This window comes from Podarcis gaigeae, assembly GCF_964106915.1.
Source record: "Podarcis gaigeae genome assembly, chromosome: 8".
NCBI lineage: Eukaryota > Metazoa > Chordata > Lepidosauria > Squamata > Lacertidae > Podarcis > Podarcis gaigeae.
The window spans coordinates 20,238,982-20,256,679 of record NC_139684.1 but is presented as its reverse complement, the minus strand read 5'-3'; the positions used below and the strand labels follow the sequence as shown (position 1 = coordinate 20,256,679).

The 17,698-nt window shown below is 47.1% G+C and overlaps 2 protein-coding genes across 3 annotated transcripts in view; one reads left to right on the top strand and one right to left on the bottom strand.

Moving 5' to 3' along the window:
* The first annotated feature begins 360 nt into the window (after nucleotides 1-360).
* Nucleotides 361-12,179, top strand: LOC310850768 (uncharacterized protein). Of its 2 annotated transcripts, none has more exons than XM_083752686.1 (6): nucleotides 361-681; nucleotides 1,682-1,812; nucleotides 3,542-4,433; nucleotides 5,694-5,867; nucleotides 7,392-7,590; nucleotides 11,958-12,179. In XM_083752686.1, the coding sequence occupies exons 1-5, from the start codon at nucleotides 635-637 to the stop codon at nucleotides 7,558-7,560; spliced, it is 1,413 nt and encodes a 470-aa protein (XP_083608812.1). In that variant the 5' UTR covers nucleotides 361-634; the 3' UTR covers nucleotides 7,561-7,590; nucleotides 11,958-12,179. The 2 variants fall into 2 exon arrangements, with proteins under 2 accessions (XP_083608812.1, XP_083608811.1); XM_083752685.1 differs by having other exon boundaries at nucleotides 365-707.
* The window catches only part of VWA1 (von Willebrand factor A domain containing 1), a 39,538-nt gene continuing 32,180 nt past the window's right edge, over nucleotides 10,341-17,698 (bottom strand). The window contains exons 4-6 of the mRNA XM_083752683.1: nucleotides 13,662-13,934; nucleotides 12,565-12,834; nucleotides 10,341-11,453 (exon numbers count right to left, since the gene is read on the bottom strand). Of these exons, the coding sequence (XP_083608809.1) occupies nucleotides 11,413-11,453; nucleotides 12,565-12,834; nucleotides 13,662-13,934 (584 nt within the window). The 3' untranslated portion in view covers nucleotides 10,341-11,412. The remainder of the gene's footprint in view (nucleotides 11,454-12,564; nucleotides 12,835-13,661; nucleotides 13,935-17,698) is intronic.

The following is a 17,698-nucleotide window of genomic DNA, read 5'->3' as shown; positions in this document are numbered from 1 at the left end:
GGAGAAGGGGACGACAGAGGAAGATGGTTGGACAGTGTTCTCAAAGCTACCAGCATGAGTTTGAACCAAACTGCAGGAGGCAGTGGAAGACAGAAGTGCCTGGTGTGCTCTGGTCTATGGGGTCACAAAAGAGTCGAACAAGACTAAACGACTAAACAACAACAACAGCAATTTATTCAATGTTACTCTATACCAGGCATCCCCAAACTCGGCCCTCCAGATGATTTTGGCCTACAACTCCCATCATTCCTAGCTAACACGACCAGTGGTCAGGGATGATGGGAATTGAAGTCCCAAAATATCTCAAAGGCTGAGATTGGGGATGCCTGCTCTATACTTTTACTATCTCTGCAGGTCCTCCCTTTCATGAATGCTTATTGGGCTAAAGCAGAAGCAGAAGGCGGGACTCCTAAATCACGTGCCTTTGACTCTTCTCATCTTTTATTGGCTCTCAGCACTGTGAACCCACCCTCCCCACGGAGATCAGTGATGCGATTGGGTGATCTGAAAAGAAGGGTGGGACCTGAGGAGAGAGGCAGGGAGGGAGGGGAATTCAACCTGTAGCAAAGAAGGAGGCGGTCCTTCTCCTTAGCAACGGGAATGTTGAGGCTGTCGCTAAGGAGGATGCCAAGTGATGCTTTGCAGAGAAGGGCGCGCATGGCGGAGGCTGGAGCTTTGCGGGTGCGGGGCAGTGGAGTAATCCTCAGGTGCTGGGAGAGGGACGGGCGATTCTGGGAAGGCTATCTTTTATTTATTGTATGTTTTATTTATGTATTTAAATAAATTAATTGGAGAAATGGAGGTGGGTAAGTTTTGTTTTCTTATGTATATTTACTGCATTTACCCCCAAAATGGCTCTCAGGATGTATTACAAATCAGCTCCTGGGTCTGTTTTTGACCCTCAGTCTTAAAAAGTCATGACACATGAGGAAAATAGGAATAGGAGGGTAGAGGGGAAAGCAGACTCAAACACATGCCCTTACAGTTCTCAAAATTACAAGCAAAGACACCCCCCTTTTTTAAAAAAAAATGGGACTTGGTTTAGGAAGGAGGGATACATTATCCCAATTTGAGGCTTTAAATCTAAGGGGAAATTGTGGGAATTGATCTCTCAGTTCCATTCTTTCAGTTCCGATTTGAGAGTGGAATCCCGTGTATGTCATCTACTTAGAAGTAAATCCCAGTTGCCGCCAACTAAGTCCTACACAGGGTAGACACACTGAAATTAATAGACCAAAATGAGCCATTTCCTTTAATTTCACTGGGTCTACTCTGAGTAGAACTAACACTGGCTGCAACCTACAGAGTACACCAAGGCTTGTGATGCAGTCCTATGTATGTCTACTCAGAATTTAAATTGGGATGGTCTAAATACAGATATCCAGGGCCAGATTTAAGGTGCTTATGTTGTCATTTAAAGCTCTAAATGAACTAGGTCCAAGGTAATGAAATACCATATCCTCCTGCCACTGTGTTAAAGATCTGTGGGTAAACCCTTTTGGGAGTTCATTGGCTGGGGACTCATGGGCTGGCTTTTTCAGTTGTACCCCATGGAGATGGAGCAAGTATATGAAGCACTATAAAAACTAATACAAATAGTAGTTTCTTTACGGTGACAAGAGAATGACAGGAAATGTTGGTGAACTTTGTTGGTGAACAGTGTTTGTTTTTTCTTTTAAAGGGAGGTGCCAAAAGTGTGCCTTAGCAACAGCCAAAGAACCAACACTACACAGAACTTTAGCTTCTCAAGCCTAGGGAGATACCAGGCTCCTGATAAGCAGGGAAGATCATCACCGGTTGAAAGAGAAAATGGTAAGAAGACTGGACTAGGAACCAGGTTCAAATCCCCCACTCAGCCATGAAGGGCATTGGATGAGCATGAGCTAGTCATCATCTCTTAACCTCTTAACCTCACAGAGCTGTGCTGAGGTGGGGGTCCCTCTCCTGCCAGCCTGCTTTGTAAAAGTCAAGGGGGTGGGGTTTATTCTTCTAGCCTGATAGGAGAGAAGGCCATTGCTCATTGGAAGAGCATCTGCCTTGCATGCAGAAAGTCCCAGGTTCAGTTCCCAGTGGCATCTGCTGGTAGGTCTGGGAGAGGGAGCCCTGGAAAGCTGCTGCTAGTCTATAGACAATAGTGAGTTAGATGAACTCAGTTCTTTGCCAATGAAAATTCACAGTCTTCCTTTAACTGTTTTTGGGTCATCATCCCTCAGGGTTTTCCCTGCTAAAGTCCCTCCCCGCCTTGCTTCCACAAATACAGTGGTACCTCGGATTGAAAATGCTTCAGGTTACATACGCTTCAGGTTACAGACTCTGCTAACCCAGAAATAGTGCTTCAGGTTAAGAACTTTGCTTCTGGATGAGAACAGAAATTGTGCTCCAGTGGCGCGGCAGCAGCAGGAGGCCCCATTAGCTAAAGTGGTGCTTCAGGTTAAGAACAGTTTCAGGTTAAGAACGGACTTCCGGAATGAATTAAGTACTTAACCCGAGGTACCACTGTACTGGGGTTCCCTCAAGCTTGCTGATCTCTCTTGTGCATTGATTATTTTTTTGGCGCTACGTTAGAGTTCACACTCACTTTTTAATATATTTACTGTACTGTATTTTTAAATATTTTTTATTAAATTCTTAACAATACATCATATATCAAAAATAGGAGCTGGGAAAAACTTATTTGGGAATTCCCTAGTAGTAACATACACCATATTTGTTGTTAAACCAGTGTAGCTTACAAAATAAATAAAAAAGAATATGAGAAACTAATCAAACTCATAATATTATATACTAAATCATGATACACATAGAAAATGAAACCAAACCAAACCATAGTGTAAAATTTTAAAATAAAAAAATGCTTTGAGATGGATTGAAGTAACAAAAATAATGAAACCTTAATTCAGAATATTTACATAACTATAGCACCACCTAGAGGTATAAGAGATGTTATTTTTTCCATAGGTGAGCCTAGCTCACCAAAGAAGCAGAAGTTAGGACTGTTATGTCAACCACACAATATGAAGAGCTGATGCCAGAAGATTACCATGTTTGACTACAGTCATAAAATCTATAAAGTTAACCCAGATTGCAGTGATTTTATTTGTCCTCATGCAAGTCTTGAATTATTTGTCAATTTTTGTAATAGTGCAATCTGCCACACCTCTTTAAACCAATTTGTAACCTGCTCACCTCTGATGTAATGATGCAACAAAACATCTATGAAATTAACATGTAGTCTCACACATATTCCTTTACAAGCAAAACTGTGATCAAAAATTATTTCCCCTCTCACATTGTTGAATAAAAATGGGTAAATTAACTACAAACCTTAGTTAATGAATGCCAGTTAACCACAGTTAGTAAACCATAGTTAAGCCATTGGGTTTGGACAATAATTTTTAACTGTGGTTAACTAAACCGTGTTTTATAAACCATGGCTTAGGTGTTATACAAACCAGGTGTTTTGGGGCAGTGTCAGGTTTGCTCTGCTGACCGTTTCTTGGTTGTTGCTTCTTCTAAATAAATGGTTTTTCCTTCCACCTAGGCAGTTACTCATCTCACTGCAGAGGGGAGATCCCCAGCATTGACAACTTGGAAGAAAGCTTGCGGAAGCTTCAGCTCCAAGTGGATAGCTTGGCTTCCAGTCTCCGCTCACACCCAAATCACGAACGCACCGTTGACCTGCACCCTGCAGCTGACTCGGGTCCTTTCAGTTCCAGGTGGCCAGCGGATCCTGCTGGGAGCTATATGGAGTCAGGCATTGGAGGCCCAGCCAAGACCCCGGTGGAGACGGAGTGGTTCCTGAAGCCAAAACACTTGCTCAAATCCTTAGGAGAGTATTCAGCCCTGACGAGCCTGGGCCTTCCAACCTTTACCACGTCTCCAGTGAACCGGCTGGCAGGGCTGCTGGGGAGCGAGATTGCAAGTCAAAACTCTTTGCACCCCTCGGCGGATTTCGCTTTCCCTCTGAAACTCGGAGCCCCTCATGTGATTGGCGTCAAGTCTTTGTTGCCTCCGAAGACCCCAGTCAGAACATCCTTGCTGAAAAGGACCTCTTCGTCCCTCGACAGAGGCCGTTCGCTCAGTCTCGGTTCCTCTGGGACCAACCGGGAGCGTTCGCCCTCGCCTGCCAACAAACGCACCCGCTGGCTCCGATCTCGGTCTCAGTCCCCAAAGCCTGCCTGGAGACCCAACTCGGCCAAGGCGAATGCCTGTGCGCAGCCCCCGCCTCAGCTTGGCAAGTCCAGGGAAAATGGTAGCCAAAACGGGTCAAGTAGGCGGTCACGGTCGAGGATATACAGGCCAGGGACATTAGCCTCCAGATCCTGGATTCCCAGCAAGGCAATCGAGAGGGGAGCTCGGAGGAATCCATGGACTCCTTACAGCTTGCCGTCTGCTGCCATTTCCTCACCCACAGCCCAGGAGCTCAATGAACGGTAAGTGGAAACCTTTGCCATGACGCCCAGTCGGCTTCACCCCTCAACAATTCTCCATTCTGCTCTTGTGATAGTCTGGATTATGATGCCCTAAAGAAAGGATGAGGAATCGTGGTCATCCAGGTATTGCTGGACTACAATTCCCATCATCCCTTACTGTTGCCTGTCCTGGCTGATGGTAGCAGCAGTCAGCATCTGCAGTCAACCTGCCTTAGGACCTCAATACCTTAAGGACCGCCTCTCTGCATACAAACTGACCCGGACTCTGTGCTTGTCATCTGAGGCCCATCTCTATGTCCCCCCCTCCCTGAGAGGTTATACATTATCTAGCTGTATAACCAGGGCTGGGGAACCTTTTTCAGTTCGAGGGCTGCATTCCCTTCTGGGCAAGTTTCTGGGGGCCACATGGCAGTTCTAGGTGGGGCCAGAGGCAAAAGTGGGTGGAGCAATGTATGCCAATGTTACCTTCATACTGCAGGCTGATTTCTAAAAACACACACACACACACACACACTATTCCAGGCATGGCCAAACTCGGCCATCCAGATATTTTTGGGACTACAATTCCCATCATCCCTGACCACTGGTCCTGTTAGCTAGGGATGATGGGAGTTGTAGTCCCAAAACATCTGGAGGGCCAAGTTTGGCCATGCCTACATTCTCTATCCATATAAACAAGAGGCATTATCAGAGTTCACGGACACTTTCCAGCCAGGCAAAAACATGTGGGGTGTGAAGCAAGGCCAGTGATAGTCCCAAGGGCCAAAGAGAGAGATGCCTAGAGAGCCAGGAAAGGAAAGGAAAGTCCCCTGGGGAATTCCTTGATCTGTGAAATACTCCCCTCTCTTCAACCCTCTGGAGAGCATAGCAAATAGGTTGTCAGGCCTGAAAACACTTGACTAACCCCCAGCAGCCCATATCCTCCCAACATTTCTCCAAGGAAAATAGGGACATCCTAAGGAAAAGTGGGACATTCCAGGAAACCAAGACGGCTTCTCTAAATCAGGGATGTCCCTGGAAAATAGGGACACTTGGAGGGTCTGGCAACCCCAAGAAAACCCACTAGCTTGCATTAGTCATTTATCGTCCACAAGAAACAAACCATTCACCCAGCAAAATATCCCCGCCTCACTGCTTTTAGGAGATGGCTTTGAAAGCAGGCTTGAAAAGAGTCACTCGCCTGGCAAATCTGTGCCAAATGCTTTCAAGGCTGCTTGGAGGCCTTGCAGAAACCGTAACAAGGCCTCGTTGGCTCCACAGGTTCCTGCAGACTATTGCTGAAGGTGATGTCGGCAGAGCCCTGGTTGAGATGTCTCCGTACCAGCAAGAGCTGGCTCGCCTCCGGCTCGAGAGTCTGCGTATGGAAGAGGCGTGGTTGTTAGAGCAGAAGAGGCAGCAGGAATTGGAACGGACCCGAGGTCCCAAGCCTAAATGGTAAGTGGTGGTTGTCAAGCTGTGGGGGAGTGGTAAGGTGTGGCGGAGTCTAAAAGCAAGGGAATCTGGCAGGTAGATCACTGGGCAGCAGAGGGAGCTATTGGTTTGCTCTCTGCTGCAATTGCTGTTGAAGACAGTTTTATTGTGGCTTCCCCGTTTTGCAGGAAAGCCACTTGGAGCTATAAAGGTTCTAACTGGTTCCTCATTTCAGAACAACTTATTTCTTGGGTACGGACTGAGGTTCATTGTTATAGCTACCATACAGATTGCAATGTATTTGTTTTGGTCACTACAGTATGCATTTGGACACCACTTAAGATATTGTAACCGGAATTGTGCGTGATGGTTCCTGAGACCAAGAAGCAGGTTTTCATCTATGCCTGGATACAATTGGGTGCCATTTTGAATTAAGACGGCGGACTGAACTTTTCAAAACTCCACTGATTTACTGATTTTAACCACTGTTTTCAGAACTGCACTGATTCTTTGGTTCCTAAAATTCCTAGGCGATGGCTGGCATAAGTCACATAGAGACTAGCGGTATCTAAGTCAGGTTTTGCTTTTGATGAATTGTAAGGCCACCCAAGAGGCAGGCAGAGAAATCTGGGGGAGATTTTGGAGCCATGAGCCACCATTTCCCATGTCCAGTTTATGCTATCCTTATTTACTTTCGTAGCTAATTGCCCCTGTTCTTTCTCTTGTCTGAATTAGAGATTAGATGTGTATGATGATGGAGTGAGAATATAAGCATAGATTTATTTATTTTTTAAGAACCCAGGAGACGTGTAGCCAGAGCCTCTGCGATCCCTTCCATTTTTCTCTTTCCGTGGTGGACAATGGGTTGCTCCTCCCACTTGCTTCACAGGCGGGGCTATGCAAATGAGGAGCATTTCTCATTTCTGGTCCTCCCTACATCAAAGCAAGGGACGCGGGTGGTGCTGTGAGTTAAGCCACAGAGCCTAGAACTTGCTGATCAGAAGGTCAGCGGTTCGAATCCCTGCGATGGGGTGAGTTCCCGTTGCTCAGTCCCTGCTCCTGCCAACCTAGCAGTTCGAAAGCACGTCAGAGTGCAAGTAAATAAATAGGTACTGCTCTGGCGGGAAGGTAAACGGCATTTCCGTGTGCTGCTCTGGTTCGCCAGAAGCGGCTTAGTCATGCTGGCCACATGACCCGGAAGCTGTATGCCAGCTCCCTTGGCCAGCAAAGCGAGATGAGCGCCGCAACCCCAGAGTCAGCCATGACTGGTCAGGGGTCCCTTTACCTTTACATCAAAGCACCAGGCATTTCCTGGAACTTCAGTTCTGTGGGTTTATTGTTCCAACTGTTGTGGCTTGGACTTGTTTGGCTTACTTTGACACCCGACGGGTATAATGATCTGGGCTTCCTTTCCATGCCTCTCACCTGCATGGTTGCCTCCCTGACCATCAGCCAAACTCTGAGACTTTGCCTGAATTATCCTCAGGGAACCCGAATTTGTGTTCAGACTAAGTGACTCAATTCTCTATCCCCCCCCCCCTTCTCAAGGTACGAGATGCGGAACTCTCAGTTCCACTACGAAGCCCGCAAGAATAATGAACTGTTGAGAAACAGCCAGGATGTACAGTCCGTCTATGACTACAGGCACGAGCTGGCAGCAGCCTCCAAAGAGTTCCGGCAGCAGCCCTGCTCCACCCACCTGGAATCCCATGGATAAAGATCAGTCTTCATAAACCTGCATTGTTGGGTGAGGATCTTGATTCTGTCTTCCTTGTCGCTGGTGGAGTTCCAACGGAGAGTGGGCAAGTCAACCTTCCCCAAACTGGTGCCCTCCAGGTGCCTTGGACCAATGAGGTGTCTTCCAGAAGTTGAGGACTACAACTCCCATCAGCCCCAGACAACATAGTTCACGGTTAGGGAGGATGGGCGTTGCAGCAGGGGACTGTGTTGAATGGTGCAGTTATGGACTATAATTCCCATCACCCCTGACCATTGGCCATGCTGGCTGGTGGGAGTCCAAAATATTTAGAGGGCTACCAATTGGGATAGGCAAACAAAGTTAAGCTTTGGGGGAACCAGCCAATGCCTTGACCTGACCTCAGCCAACCACACCCACCTTAAAAGCAGCAGGTTGAGGTCAAGCACAAATGATTTTGGATTGCGCAAAGCTACATTTTTGTGCAGCAAAGCGGTTAGTGTTTACGTAGCCTTGGTTATGAGGGTGATACCAGGAGAGTTACACTCTGCATCGACTCTGCATCGACGGGCCAGACCCATCGGGCCTCCCCTCCCCTGTCACTTCGGGGCAGCCACTCCATTAGGCTGCCTCCGTGGGAGAGATAGGAAGCAGAAGGCTCATTTCATCAGCTTTGATGGAGCTCCTTCTACACCAGGCACCTCCTGTTCCTGAACTGTACAGACTGGTCAGTATGGGAACAACTTGACTACTGCTGGATAGCTCAGCTGGTTGGAGCATGGTGCTGAGAACCCCAAGGTCACAGGTTTGATCCCCACAAGGGACAGCTGCATTTCTGGGGATTGGGCTAGATCATGGGTAGGTAAACTAAGGCCTGGGGGCCGGATTCGGCCCAATCGCCTTCTAAATCCGGACTGCGGACTGTCCGGGAATCAGCGTGTTTTTACATGAGTAGAATGTGTGCTTCTATTTAAAATGCATCTCTGTGTTATTTGTGGGGCATAGGAATTTGTTCATCCCCCCCCCCAAAAAAAAATATAGTCCGGCCCCTCACAAGGTCTGAGGGACAGTGGACCGGCCCCCTGCTGAAAAAGTTTGCAAACCCCTGGGATAGATGATCCCCAGGGTCCCTTCCAACTCTACAATTTTATGAGAACTGTTCAGAAATGGTTGCCAGAGCTTTTCATTTTCATTTTCCTCCTCCCTTCTTGTCCCTTTCCCCTTCTATGTTGCGGTATATGTGTGTGTTTATTAAGCTTGTAAGCCTGCAGGTAAGGACTGCCTTGTTTTGACTGTATGTAATTGATCTGGCAGCCTTTTTGGCTGAAGTGCGGGGTACAGTTTCTCCAGATAAATAAACAAATGAGCAAGCAAGCCTTTAATGTGCCTTTTAAGATTCCCCCAAGGTGTCTTTGTAGCAGCACTGTGCAAGTCAATTATTTTCAGGGCTAACAGGTCAGCCGAGTTTCATCCAAAATTGAGATTTCTGGTTGAATAATTGTGGTTGTTCCCTCTTCACCTCACAATTGTTGAGTTGAGAAGCCAGTCCTCCATTTCACTGGGATTTTACACGCATTGATCTCATCCTGAACCACTGGAAAGGCGACTTGGATGACGAACCTTCCAGCCCAAGAAAGTGCAAACAAAATAATGACCTGAAATAGTCTGAAATAGTCTTATATTTTATACCCATTCCACTGAGAAGCCTGTGGAGAAGGATGCTCAGGAGAGAAACAGGTACCCACAACCCCTTACTAGGCAAGTAGCAACACCACAGAACAGAGGAATGGGCAAATCACTCATTAGATGAATAACTGAGCAGATAGGATAGCCCAGCTGTCCAGCCTCTGTCTGAAGAACAAGGCCAAAAACAGAAGCTTTATAGGACTACTGGAACCACTGCTCCTTCATATCACCTGATCCCTGTTCAATATCTAAAAGAACAACTTCTGCAGACCCTCAGGTGCTGAGATGGGCAGAGTGGGCCCTCTTGGTAGTTCTGCCCTCAGAGGCTCAGGGGTGTCCGTGGTCTGGGAAAGGGCCTTCTCAGTGGCAGCTCCTAACCTGTGGAACTCCCTCCCCATAGAACATTCATTATACATCTCCTGGCAAATGCTGAAGCTGCATGTCTTTACCCTGGCTTTTGTCACCTGAGGTGTATATTTTTAGGACCCACCTTATTTCTGTGATTGTAAGTTGTTTAAAGTGGTTTTTAATATTGCGTTTTAATGTTGTAACCTGCCCCGGGACCTTAGACAAAGGATGGGTAATAAATACAGTCATACCTCATGTTACGTTTGCTTCATGTTATGTTTTTGCAGGTTGCGTCTCGCAGCGACCTGGAAGTACTGGAAAGGGTTACTTCCGGGTTTTGCTGTTCACGCATGCACAGTAGTGCTAAACTGCGCTTCGCGCATGCGCACAGACACCAAATCACACCACACACATGTGCAGATACGGTGTTTCAGGTTGCGAATGGGCCTCAGAATGGATCCCGTTCGCAACAAGAGATACCACTGTACCCAAATCATGATGGTAATAATTTGGGACCTGCAATACCACCCTGTGGCCACCTGCAGTGGTGGTGCTAGAGTGCAGCAATTTATTCATCTGGGATTCTACTGTAATCTGGGCTGGCCCTGTTCTCTCTCCTTGCCCCTGTCTGCCACCATCTAAGACCATGCTATTCCAAAATATATTTTCCCTAAAACACTGGATTTGAAAGCTGGGGGGGGGGGGGGGAACCAGCAGGCACCTAGCTTAGGTCCCAATTGGAAATGCCTTCCAGATCAAACAGGTCATTTGTTCTCTTGTTTAATTCACTGACTTCCAAAGGGATGCATTATAAGGAGACAGAGAGGCAATCTCTACCACATTAGCAAAACAACACATGGAAGAGTTGTGCAAAAGAGTGAAACGCTTTCCGGCTTACAAGAAAGAATAAGGAAGGGGACATTTTTGATGCAGGGAAAATCCAGGTCGTCCTCTCCAAAGAGCTCTTATGGAATACATGCTATGAGGGTTTACATCTGCCTTGGAGGCCTGACATCTTCTTATCTGTCCCGTGGCCAGAACGGAAATCAATCCCGATACTATCAGGCGTTTGCTGTTGCTGCTGCTTTCAGTCCGCAAATTGTATGAAACTGATTACATTTCCCCCATTTGCATTGTGTTTCTATTGCACTGAAATGAACAGAGCAGGATAAAGTAACGGCAATGTAACCTATGTAATAATGAATTACGCGAATTAGAGAAGTTGCGGGATTTTGGCACAGCAGACAGCGAGATGAATGATGTAGAGTTTGGAGGAAGGCCAACTGCAGCCGAAGGAAAACAGTGCTGCTTGCAATGAATACAGGGCGGAATGGAAAACGATGCCTTCTCCCATCCTTAATTAACTCTGGCATTAACTAGGTCCTAATGGAATCCATCTTTATCTTCCTCGCACCTCTACACTGCGTGCCTCCGACTGAATTGCAGCTGTATCAGTTAAGGAGCACATCATATAGCAAGTGTTGGCTTAAAGGGGAGGGGAGGGGTGTCCTGTGACATTCTTCCCCAGCTACAGCACATACTAAAACACAAATAAATAGAATACAGTAAGGAAAGTGGAATTCTGAGTCCCAGTCTCTCTTTTTTGGCTCATCCCTGCAGCGGAATCTCATCTTCCAGGTGGAGCCCTTTTTCTGAACACCAAACTGGAGCTTGGGATCTTGTAGGCAAGATGGCTGCTGGGGGGAGGGAGCCAGAGTGCTTTGGGGGGGCTTGTGCAGGCTTGGGAGGGCGACCACCTCGTATGGGTTCCTCCGGCCTTCCTCCTTGTCCAGTCTTTCCCTCTGCTCTGCAGAGGTGCTCCTCGAGTCTCTTTAATGCTCACGCTCTCTGTCTGTGCCTGTAGCTTCCCACTGCCGAAGCTGGAAACAGGGGAAAAAGCGCAGGAGGTTAGTTCTGGCAGTCGATGAACATGCAAAATGGCTATTCGGCCTTTCGCCTGGGGCGAGCAAAAGGGACAGGCAGGCGACTAGGCCCAAAACCTTTTGTAAAATGAAAAAAGAAAGGTAGTTGTTTGGCTCTTCTGGCCTACAGGGGTAGGCAACCTGTAGCCCTCCAGATGTTAAGCTACAACTCCCATGGTCCCTGACATTTGCCATGCTGACAGGCGGAACTGTCACTGTCATGAGTGCCACGTAATACCTTTTCCACTTTTGTAAGAAAGCAATCTTTTAGTGTGGCAGCACCCACACCCTGGAACTCCCTGCTTATAGACGCCAAGCTGGCACATCCATTGTCCTCTTTTCAGTGACTGCCCAGAACTTTTTTGCTTAGACCAACCTATGCAGACTATGTAGAATACGGATGTACTCTTTAACCTGTTTTTAGTTCATTGCTGATTATATCTTTTGCTTTATGGTTTTTAGGGCCTGTTTGGCAGTGGCCAAACTTCTGTCGATGTCACAGAAATAAAGAACTACAGAACTTTTAGAAGACATCCGAAGGCAGCCCTGTACCAGGAGGTTTTTAATGCTTGACATGTTATTACATTTTATTATATATGCTGGAAACCTCCCAGTGTGGCTGGGGAAACTCAGCCAGATGGGAGGGGTTTAAATAATAAAACTATTATTATTATTTTACTGATATTTTTATTGTTTTGTTCTCTTTGTGAAACATGTACGTACATCTAGACCTCTGTATGTGTGTAACAAAGTATAGTAACAGATGCCAAACAAAATTAAGGAAATGGGGATCTCTAAAGCTAAGCACATAGGAGCAGATCTCCATACCAAAATCAAACCTAATATACTCATATCAAAAAGTTCCAAGCAAATTGGGGTGTGTGAATTTTACAGGATGAATGAATAAATCGTGACTCCTCAGTCACGGGTGATCAGAGGCATAACTGCCTCCAACAATGGATCTGCAACTAGTAGATGCTGCCAGCCTTCTCCTCCATGAACCCATCTTATCCCCTTCTCAGGCAAGGCCATCTACGTTGGAGGGCTTCGCAGTCTCCCCACAGCTTACCCGGCTGCTTGTGGACCATCCGGCACACGCCTTTCCCTTGCTGGTTCCTGTACACAGGCTTGACACACACTTTGTTGGTGCTGCCCTCCGCCAGGTCCGACAGCAGCACACTGTGGATCTGCGGCGAGACGCTGAGGAGGGTTGAAGAGCCAGCCTGCCGCCGGCACCTCACCCGGTAGCCCAGGACGCTGCCGTCGGCAGGCTCCCACGAGGCCTTCACAGTGGTGGGGCTCAAGTCTTCGAAGCGCAGGTGCTTTATCCTGGAGTTCTCTGCCCAGCGGGAAGAAAGAGGGCATAAAGACGGTGGATTTCCATCAGTAAATGTCAACAGAAATAACTATATGCTATTGGCAGCCTGGTCCCCAAAGCTCCTCCCCTTCTCATGAACCACACCCATTTTGCCGTGGGACAAGCAGATCTGTCAATACCAACAACAACAATTATTAATAATTTATTTATATCCCACCCATCTGGCTGGGTTTCCCCAGTCACTGTGGGTGGCTCCCAACAGAATATTAAAAACACGATAAAAATTAAAAACTTCCCTAAACAGGGCTGCCTTCAGATATCTTCTAAAAGTCATATAGTTGTTTATTTCCTTGACATCTGATGGGAGGGCGTTCCACAGGGTGGGTGCCACTACTGAGAAGGCCCTCTGCCTGGTTCCCTGTAAGTTCGCTTCTTGCAGTGAGGGAACCGCCAGAAAGCTCTTGCAGCTGGACCTCAGCGTCCGGGCTGAATTATGGGGGTGGAGACGCTCCTTCAGGTATACTGGGCCAAGGCCATTTAGGGCTTTAAAGGTCAGCACCAATACTTTGAATTGTGCTTGGAAACATACTGGGAACCAATGTAGGTCTTTCAGGACTGTTATATGGTGTTATATGGCCTTGGTGGCCACATATTAAACAGAACACGTTGGGCTATTTTGGAAAGGGGAAAATCCACATTTCTTCAGCATCTTGTAATACATTCCCTTTGGTTTGGGGCCTCCGAGCCTGTAGAGAATGCACCTGTGCCACCAGTTTAATTCGTCAGCACTACCCTTCCTCCCTTGTCTCCAAATTTTGTCCCTGTGGAGGGCATGGGTACCCCCTCACCTTCCGCCGTGCATGCCTTGGCCGACAGTGCTTTCTCCTTGCCCGATTTATAAATGGCAGACACAGTCACCAAGTAGGTGGTGTTGGCAGTCAGGTCATCCAAGACGGTGGAGTTGAGGCTCCCATCGACTTCCACCAGCTTGACTGCGTTCCCAGGCAGGGGCCCATACAGGACCTGATAGGCGGACACGCTGTCTGGGGTGGGGGCCCAGCTGACCCGGATGCTGTGGGGCCTGGAGTCTGAGATGAGGACTCTTGCTGGGCTGATGGGCTCTGTGGAGAGAAGGTAGACAGATTGGAAAGGGGGCACTGTCAGGGAATGGTCTGAAGACGAGGACTGGGGAATGAAGACCAGCTCCTCGCTGATGGAGAGCTGACGGGGAAAGAGTTGCCCCTTCCTTGTCCACAGCATGTTCAGAAGCAGAGAGAGAGAGAGACAGAAGCTGAATAGCTTAGAGAGGAGTTACGCAGACTTCCTATTTCTGGTGGTGGGAAACGGCTGACTTCCCAGCCGTGCCAAAATTCAGGTAAAAAAACAGTTGAAAAGGTACGTTACACAAACAAATCTGCACTCGGCGGATGAAAGGTTATCTGATTTCTCACATGATTGAGGATCGCAGAGCCAGAGACAAAGAAGTTTGGAGAGATAAAATTGAGATATGGAAATATCAATGAGAGGCAGGACTGAGATTTGGACATGCTCAAGGTTCAGACTGTGGGCAGTTGTAAAATTAAAAATTACAATTCAGAAGATAATTTGAACTTTTTTAATTTAGTTTTTTATTTTTATTGGATTATGATTTGATATGTTAATTGGATGTCTTTTATTGGAAAATTAATAAGCGTTCTAACAAAAAGAAGAGAAGAGTTACCCAGTTATGAGATAATGACCAAAGAACCAGAAGGGAGGGAGCAGCTAGTTGAGACGTCTCTTGAGAGAGTGGGGGACCCCCCCACTCATCACGGACTTGGTGGTCCGAACGTATCATAGAGTCAGAGGGAGGGAGGAACTTCCTATTGGAGCCCAAAATGCTGCAGAAGTCGGAAGGAGGAATAGACTAGCCAACTGCCCTCTTTGTGGAGAGCTGTGTATTTGTGCTCGCAACATGATGCTGCAATAAAAGAACGCGGGTGGTGCTGTCGGTTAAACCACAGAGCCTAGGACTTGCCGATCAGAAGGTCGGCGGTTCGAATCCCCATGATGGGGTGAGCTCCCGTTGTTCGGTCCCTGCTCCTGCCAACCTAGCAGTTCGAAAGCACGTCAAAGTGCAAGTAGATAAATAGGGACTGCTCTGGCGGGAAGGTAAACGGCGTTTCTGTGCGCTGCTCTGGTTCACCAGAAGCGGCTTAGTCATGCTCAGAAGCTATACGCCGGCTCCCTCGGCCAATAAAGTGAGATGAGCGCCGCAACCCCAGAGTCGGTCACAACTGTACCTAATGGTCAGGGGTCCCCTTACTTTTTTTAAACCTATCAACTGCTCGTTAGTTCTGATCTGCGAAGTTATTGAAGGGAGGGGAGGACTCTCCATGCCTGACAGGCACAGACAGATCTGGTGCAAGGCAACTTCTGACACACTCCCTCAGTTAAGATGGGAGCAGGGCAATCATGGCCATATCTGTAGTATCAATTGAATAAGATTTTATTCCGAACAACAAAAACAACAACAACAGAAGGAGGGATCAAACCTCAGCCACTCCCTGCCTATTGTTCTTGGCATCTGTCTTGTCTTGAGAGACAATGGAATGTGCCTCCAGGGGTGAAGTCAAACCTGCATTAGTGACCTCAGCAGGGTGCAAGCCTGGGCAGTGTAAAGGGCTCCCGGGCTGCCCAGAAAACAAGCCTTTCCCCTCAGCCTCAGTGATGTAGACCAAAGGAAAGCAGAGTAATGTTTGCCACCTGCTTGGCTGGAATGAGGTATACACTCTGGGCGGAATGAGCCACCCAGAGTGGTTGGGGAGGCCCGGCCAGATGGGCAAGGTATAAGTAATAAATAATAATAATAATAATAATAATAATAATAATAATAATAATAATTACAGTGGTACCTCGGGTTACATACGCTTCAGGTTACATACACTTCAGGTTACAGACTCTGCTAACCCAGAAATATTACCTCAGGTTAAGAACTTTGAGAACAGAAATCATGCAGCAGCAGCGGGAGGCCCCATTAGCTAAAGTGGTGCTTCAGGTTAAGAACTGTTTCAGGTTAAGTACAGACCTCCGGAACAAATTACCGGTAAGTACTTAACCCGAGGTACCACTGTATTATACAAGGCACCATCCAACCATCTTAGGAACTCCACTCTGGATTTGTGTAAGGTTTACTCCTTAGCCTTTTCTTCTCCCAAAGATATCCCGCAAGGCAGTGGAGGTTTAGAACCTGAGTCTTCCTTCTCTCAGATGGGCTCCCTTCCCAGGTTGATGAGCCCCACCTGCCCCTCACTTCCCTCTACAGCAGCCTTTCTCAACTTGTGGGTCCCCAGATGTTCTTGAACTACAACTCCCATCACCCCTAGCTGGCAAGGCCAGAGGTCAGGGATGATGGGAGTTGTAGTCCAACAACATCTGGGGGACCCACACATTGAGAACCGCTGCTCTACAGCATGTGCAGAAAAGGCCTTCTTGTCCGTTGGACCCAATATTGGTCTTGTCTGCTGCCACAGCCTGTCTTCTCACACAGGCGAGATCTCTAACTCACCAGGCCTTGGGTTTGAGACCCATAGGGTGCCCTCATCTGGTTTAGCTGGCCAGTCAAAGCCATTTTCTGGGGTGTGGCCACTGCTGTATGCTGACAGCTTCTAGGAGCGAAGAATTCAGGGAATCTATGACATAGTAGAATATGAACCAGCAGCAAGGACTCCTGATATTGGGGTTCCTGTGACAACTTTTCAGCAGTTGCCTTCTTGGTAGTGGCGCCCTCCCTGTGGAATGCCCTCCCATCAGATGTCAAGGAGATTAAGAACTACACAACTTTCAGAAGACACCTGAAGCCAGCCCTGTTTGATGTTTAATTATGTTTTTGTACATGTTGGGAGCTGCCCCAGAGTGGCTGGGGAAAACCAGCCAGATAGGCGGGGTATGATTAATAAAATTATTATTATTAATAATTTATTTCCCAAACTAGGTATAAATGAAAGTTGAGGCAGATGATAGCCATTGTGGCTGGCTGCCACCAACAGCCTCCTCCTCCTCCGTGAATTTCTCTGTCCCTCTTTTAATGCCATCCAAAAGTTATAAACCTTCACTGCCTCTCAAGGCAGCAAATTCCATACTTAGTCTCTTGGCTGCATGAAGAAGTCCTTCCTTTTATCTATCCCAGCTGTGACATAAGCGAACAAAGTGTAAGAGCTGCTCCAAAGTGGAATGGCACTAGCATCCCATAATAACCCCCTTAAGAGCAGTTTCCAACACAATGCGGAGACTGAGCTGTGCCAAACCTCATCTCACCATCTGCTTCCTGGGTTTTTTTCCCCTACTGAGAGGAGTTTCACCAATGGCAAGAATTAGGTGCCTGACGTGAAAACTTGCTTATTCTGGTAGAAGCAGAGGTAATAATTTCTCGGCCCTTAAAATCCTGGAGCTGTCATTGCAGTGAATGAAAGGAAAACATGATGAATCACTTCCACATCTATTGCGTGGGTCAGCAAATCTTGGGAAGGATGAATTGATTTATTTTTTTTAATCCCATAGGAACATTGGAAGGCCCTTATGTCCCATCAGATAATGTGACCATCTAGTTTTGGGGAAGGAGGAAACCTCATGTCAAACCAAATGTGTCCTACCAGGCTTCTGTGAGTAGCCCTTGAAAATCTCCCCAGACTGCACACACTCACTGATCCTCTTTTGCCCCTACTTGAGAATTTTTACCTGGCTAGAATGTATCCTTGAACTCTGACAATTTATTTTATTCATTACTATTTATTCAGAGTTAAAGCTATGGTTTTCCCAGTAGTGATGTATGGAAGTGAGAGCTGGACCATAAAGAAGGCTGATCGCCGAAGAATTGATGCTTTTGAATTATGGTGCTGGAGGAGAC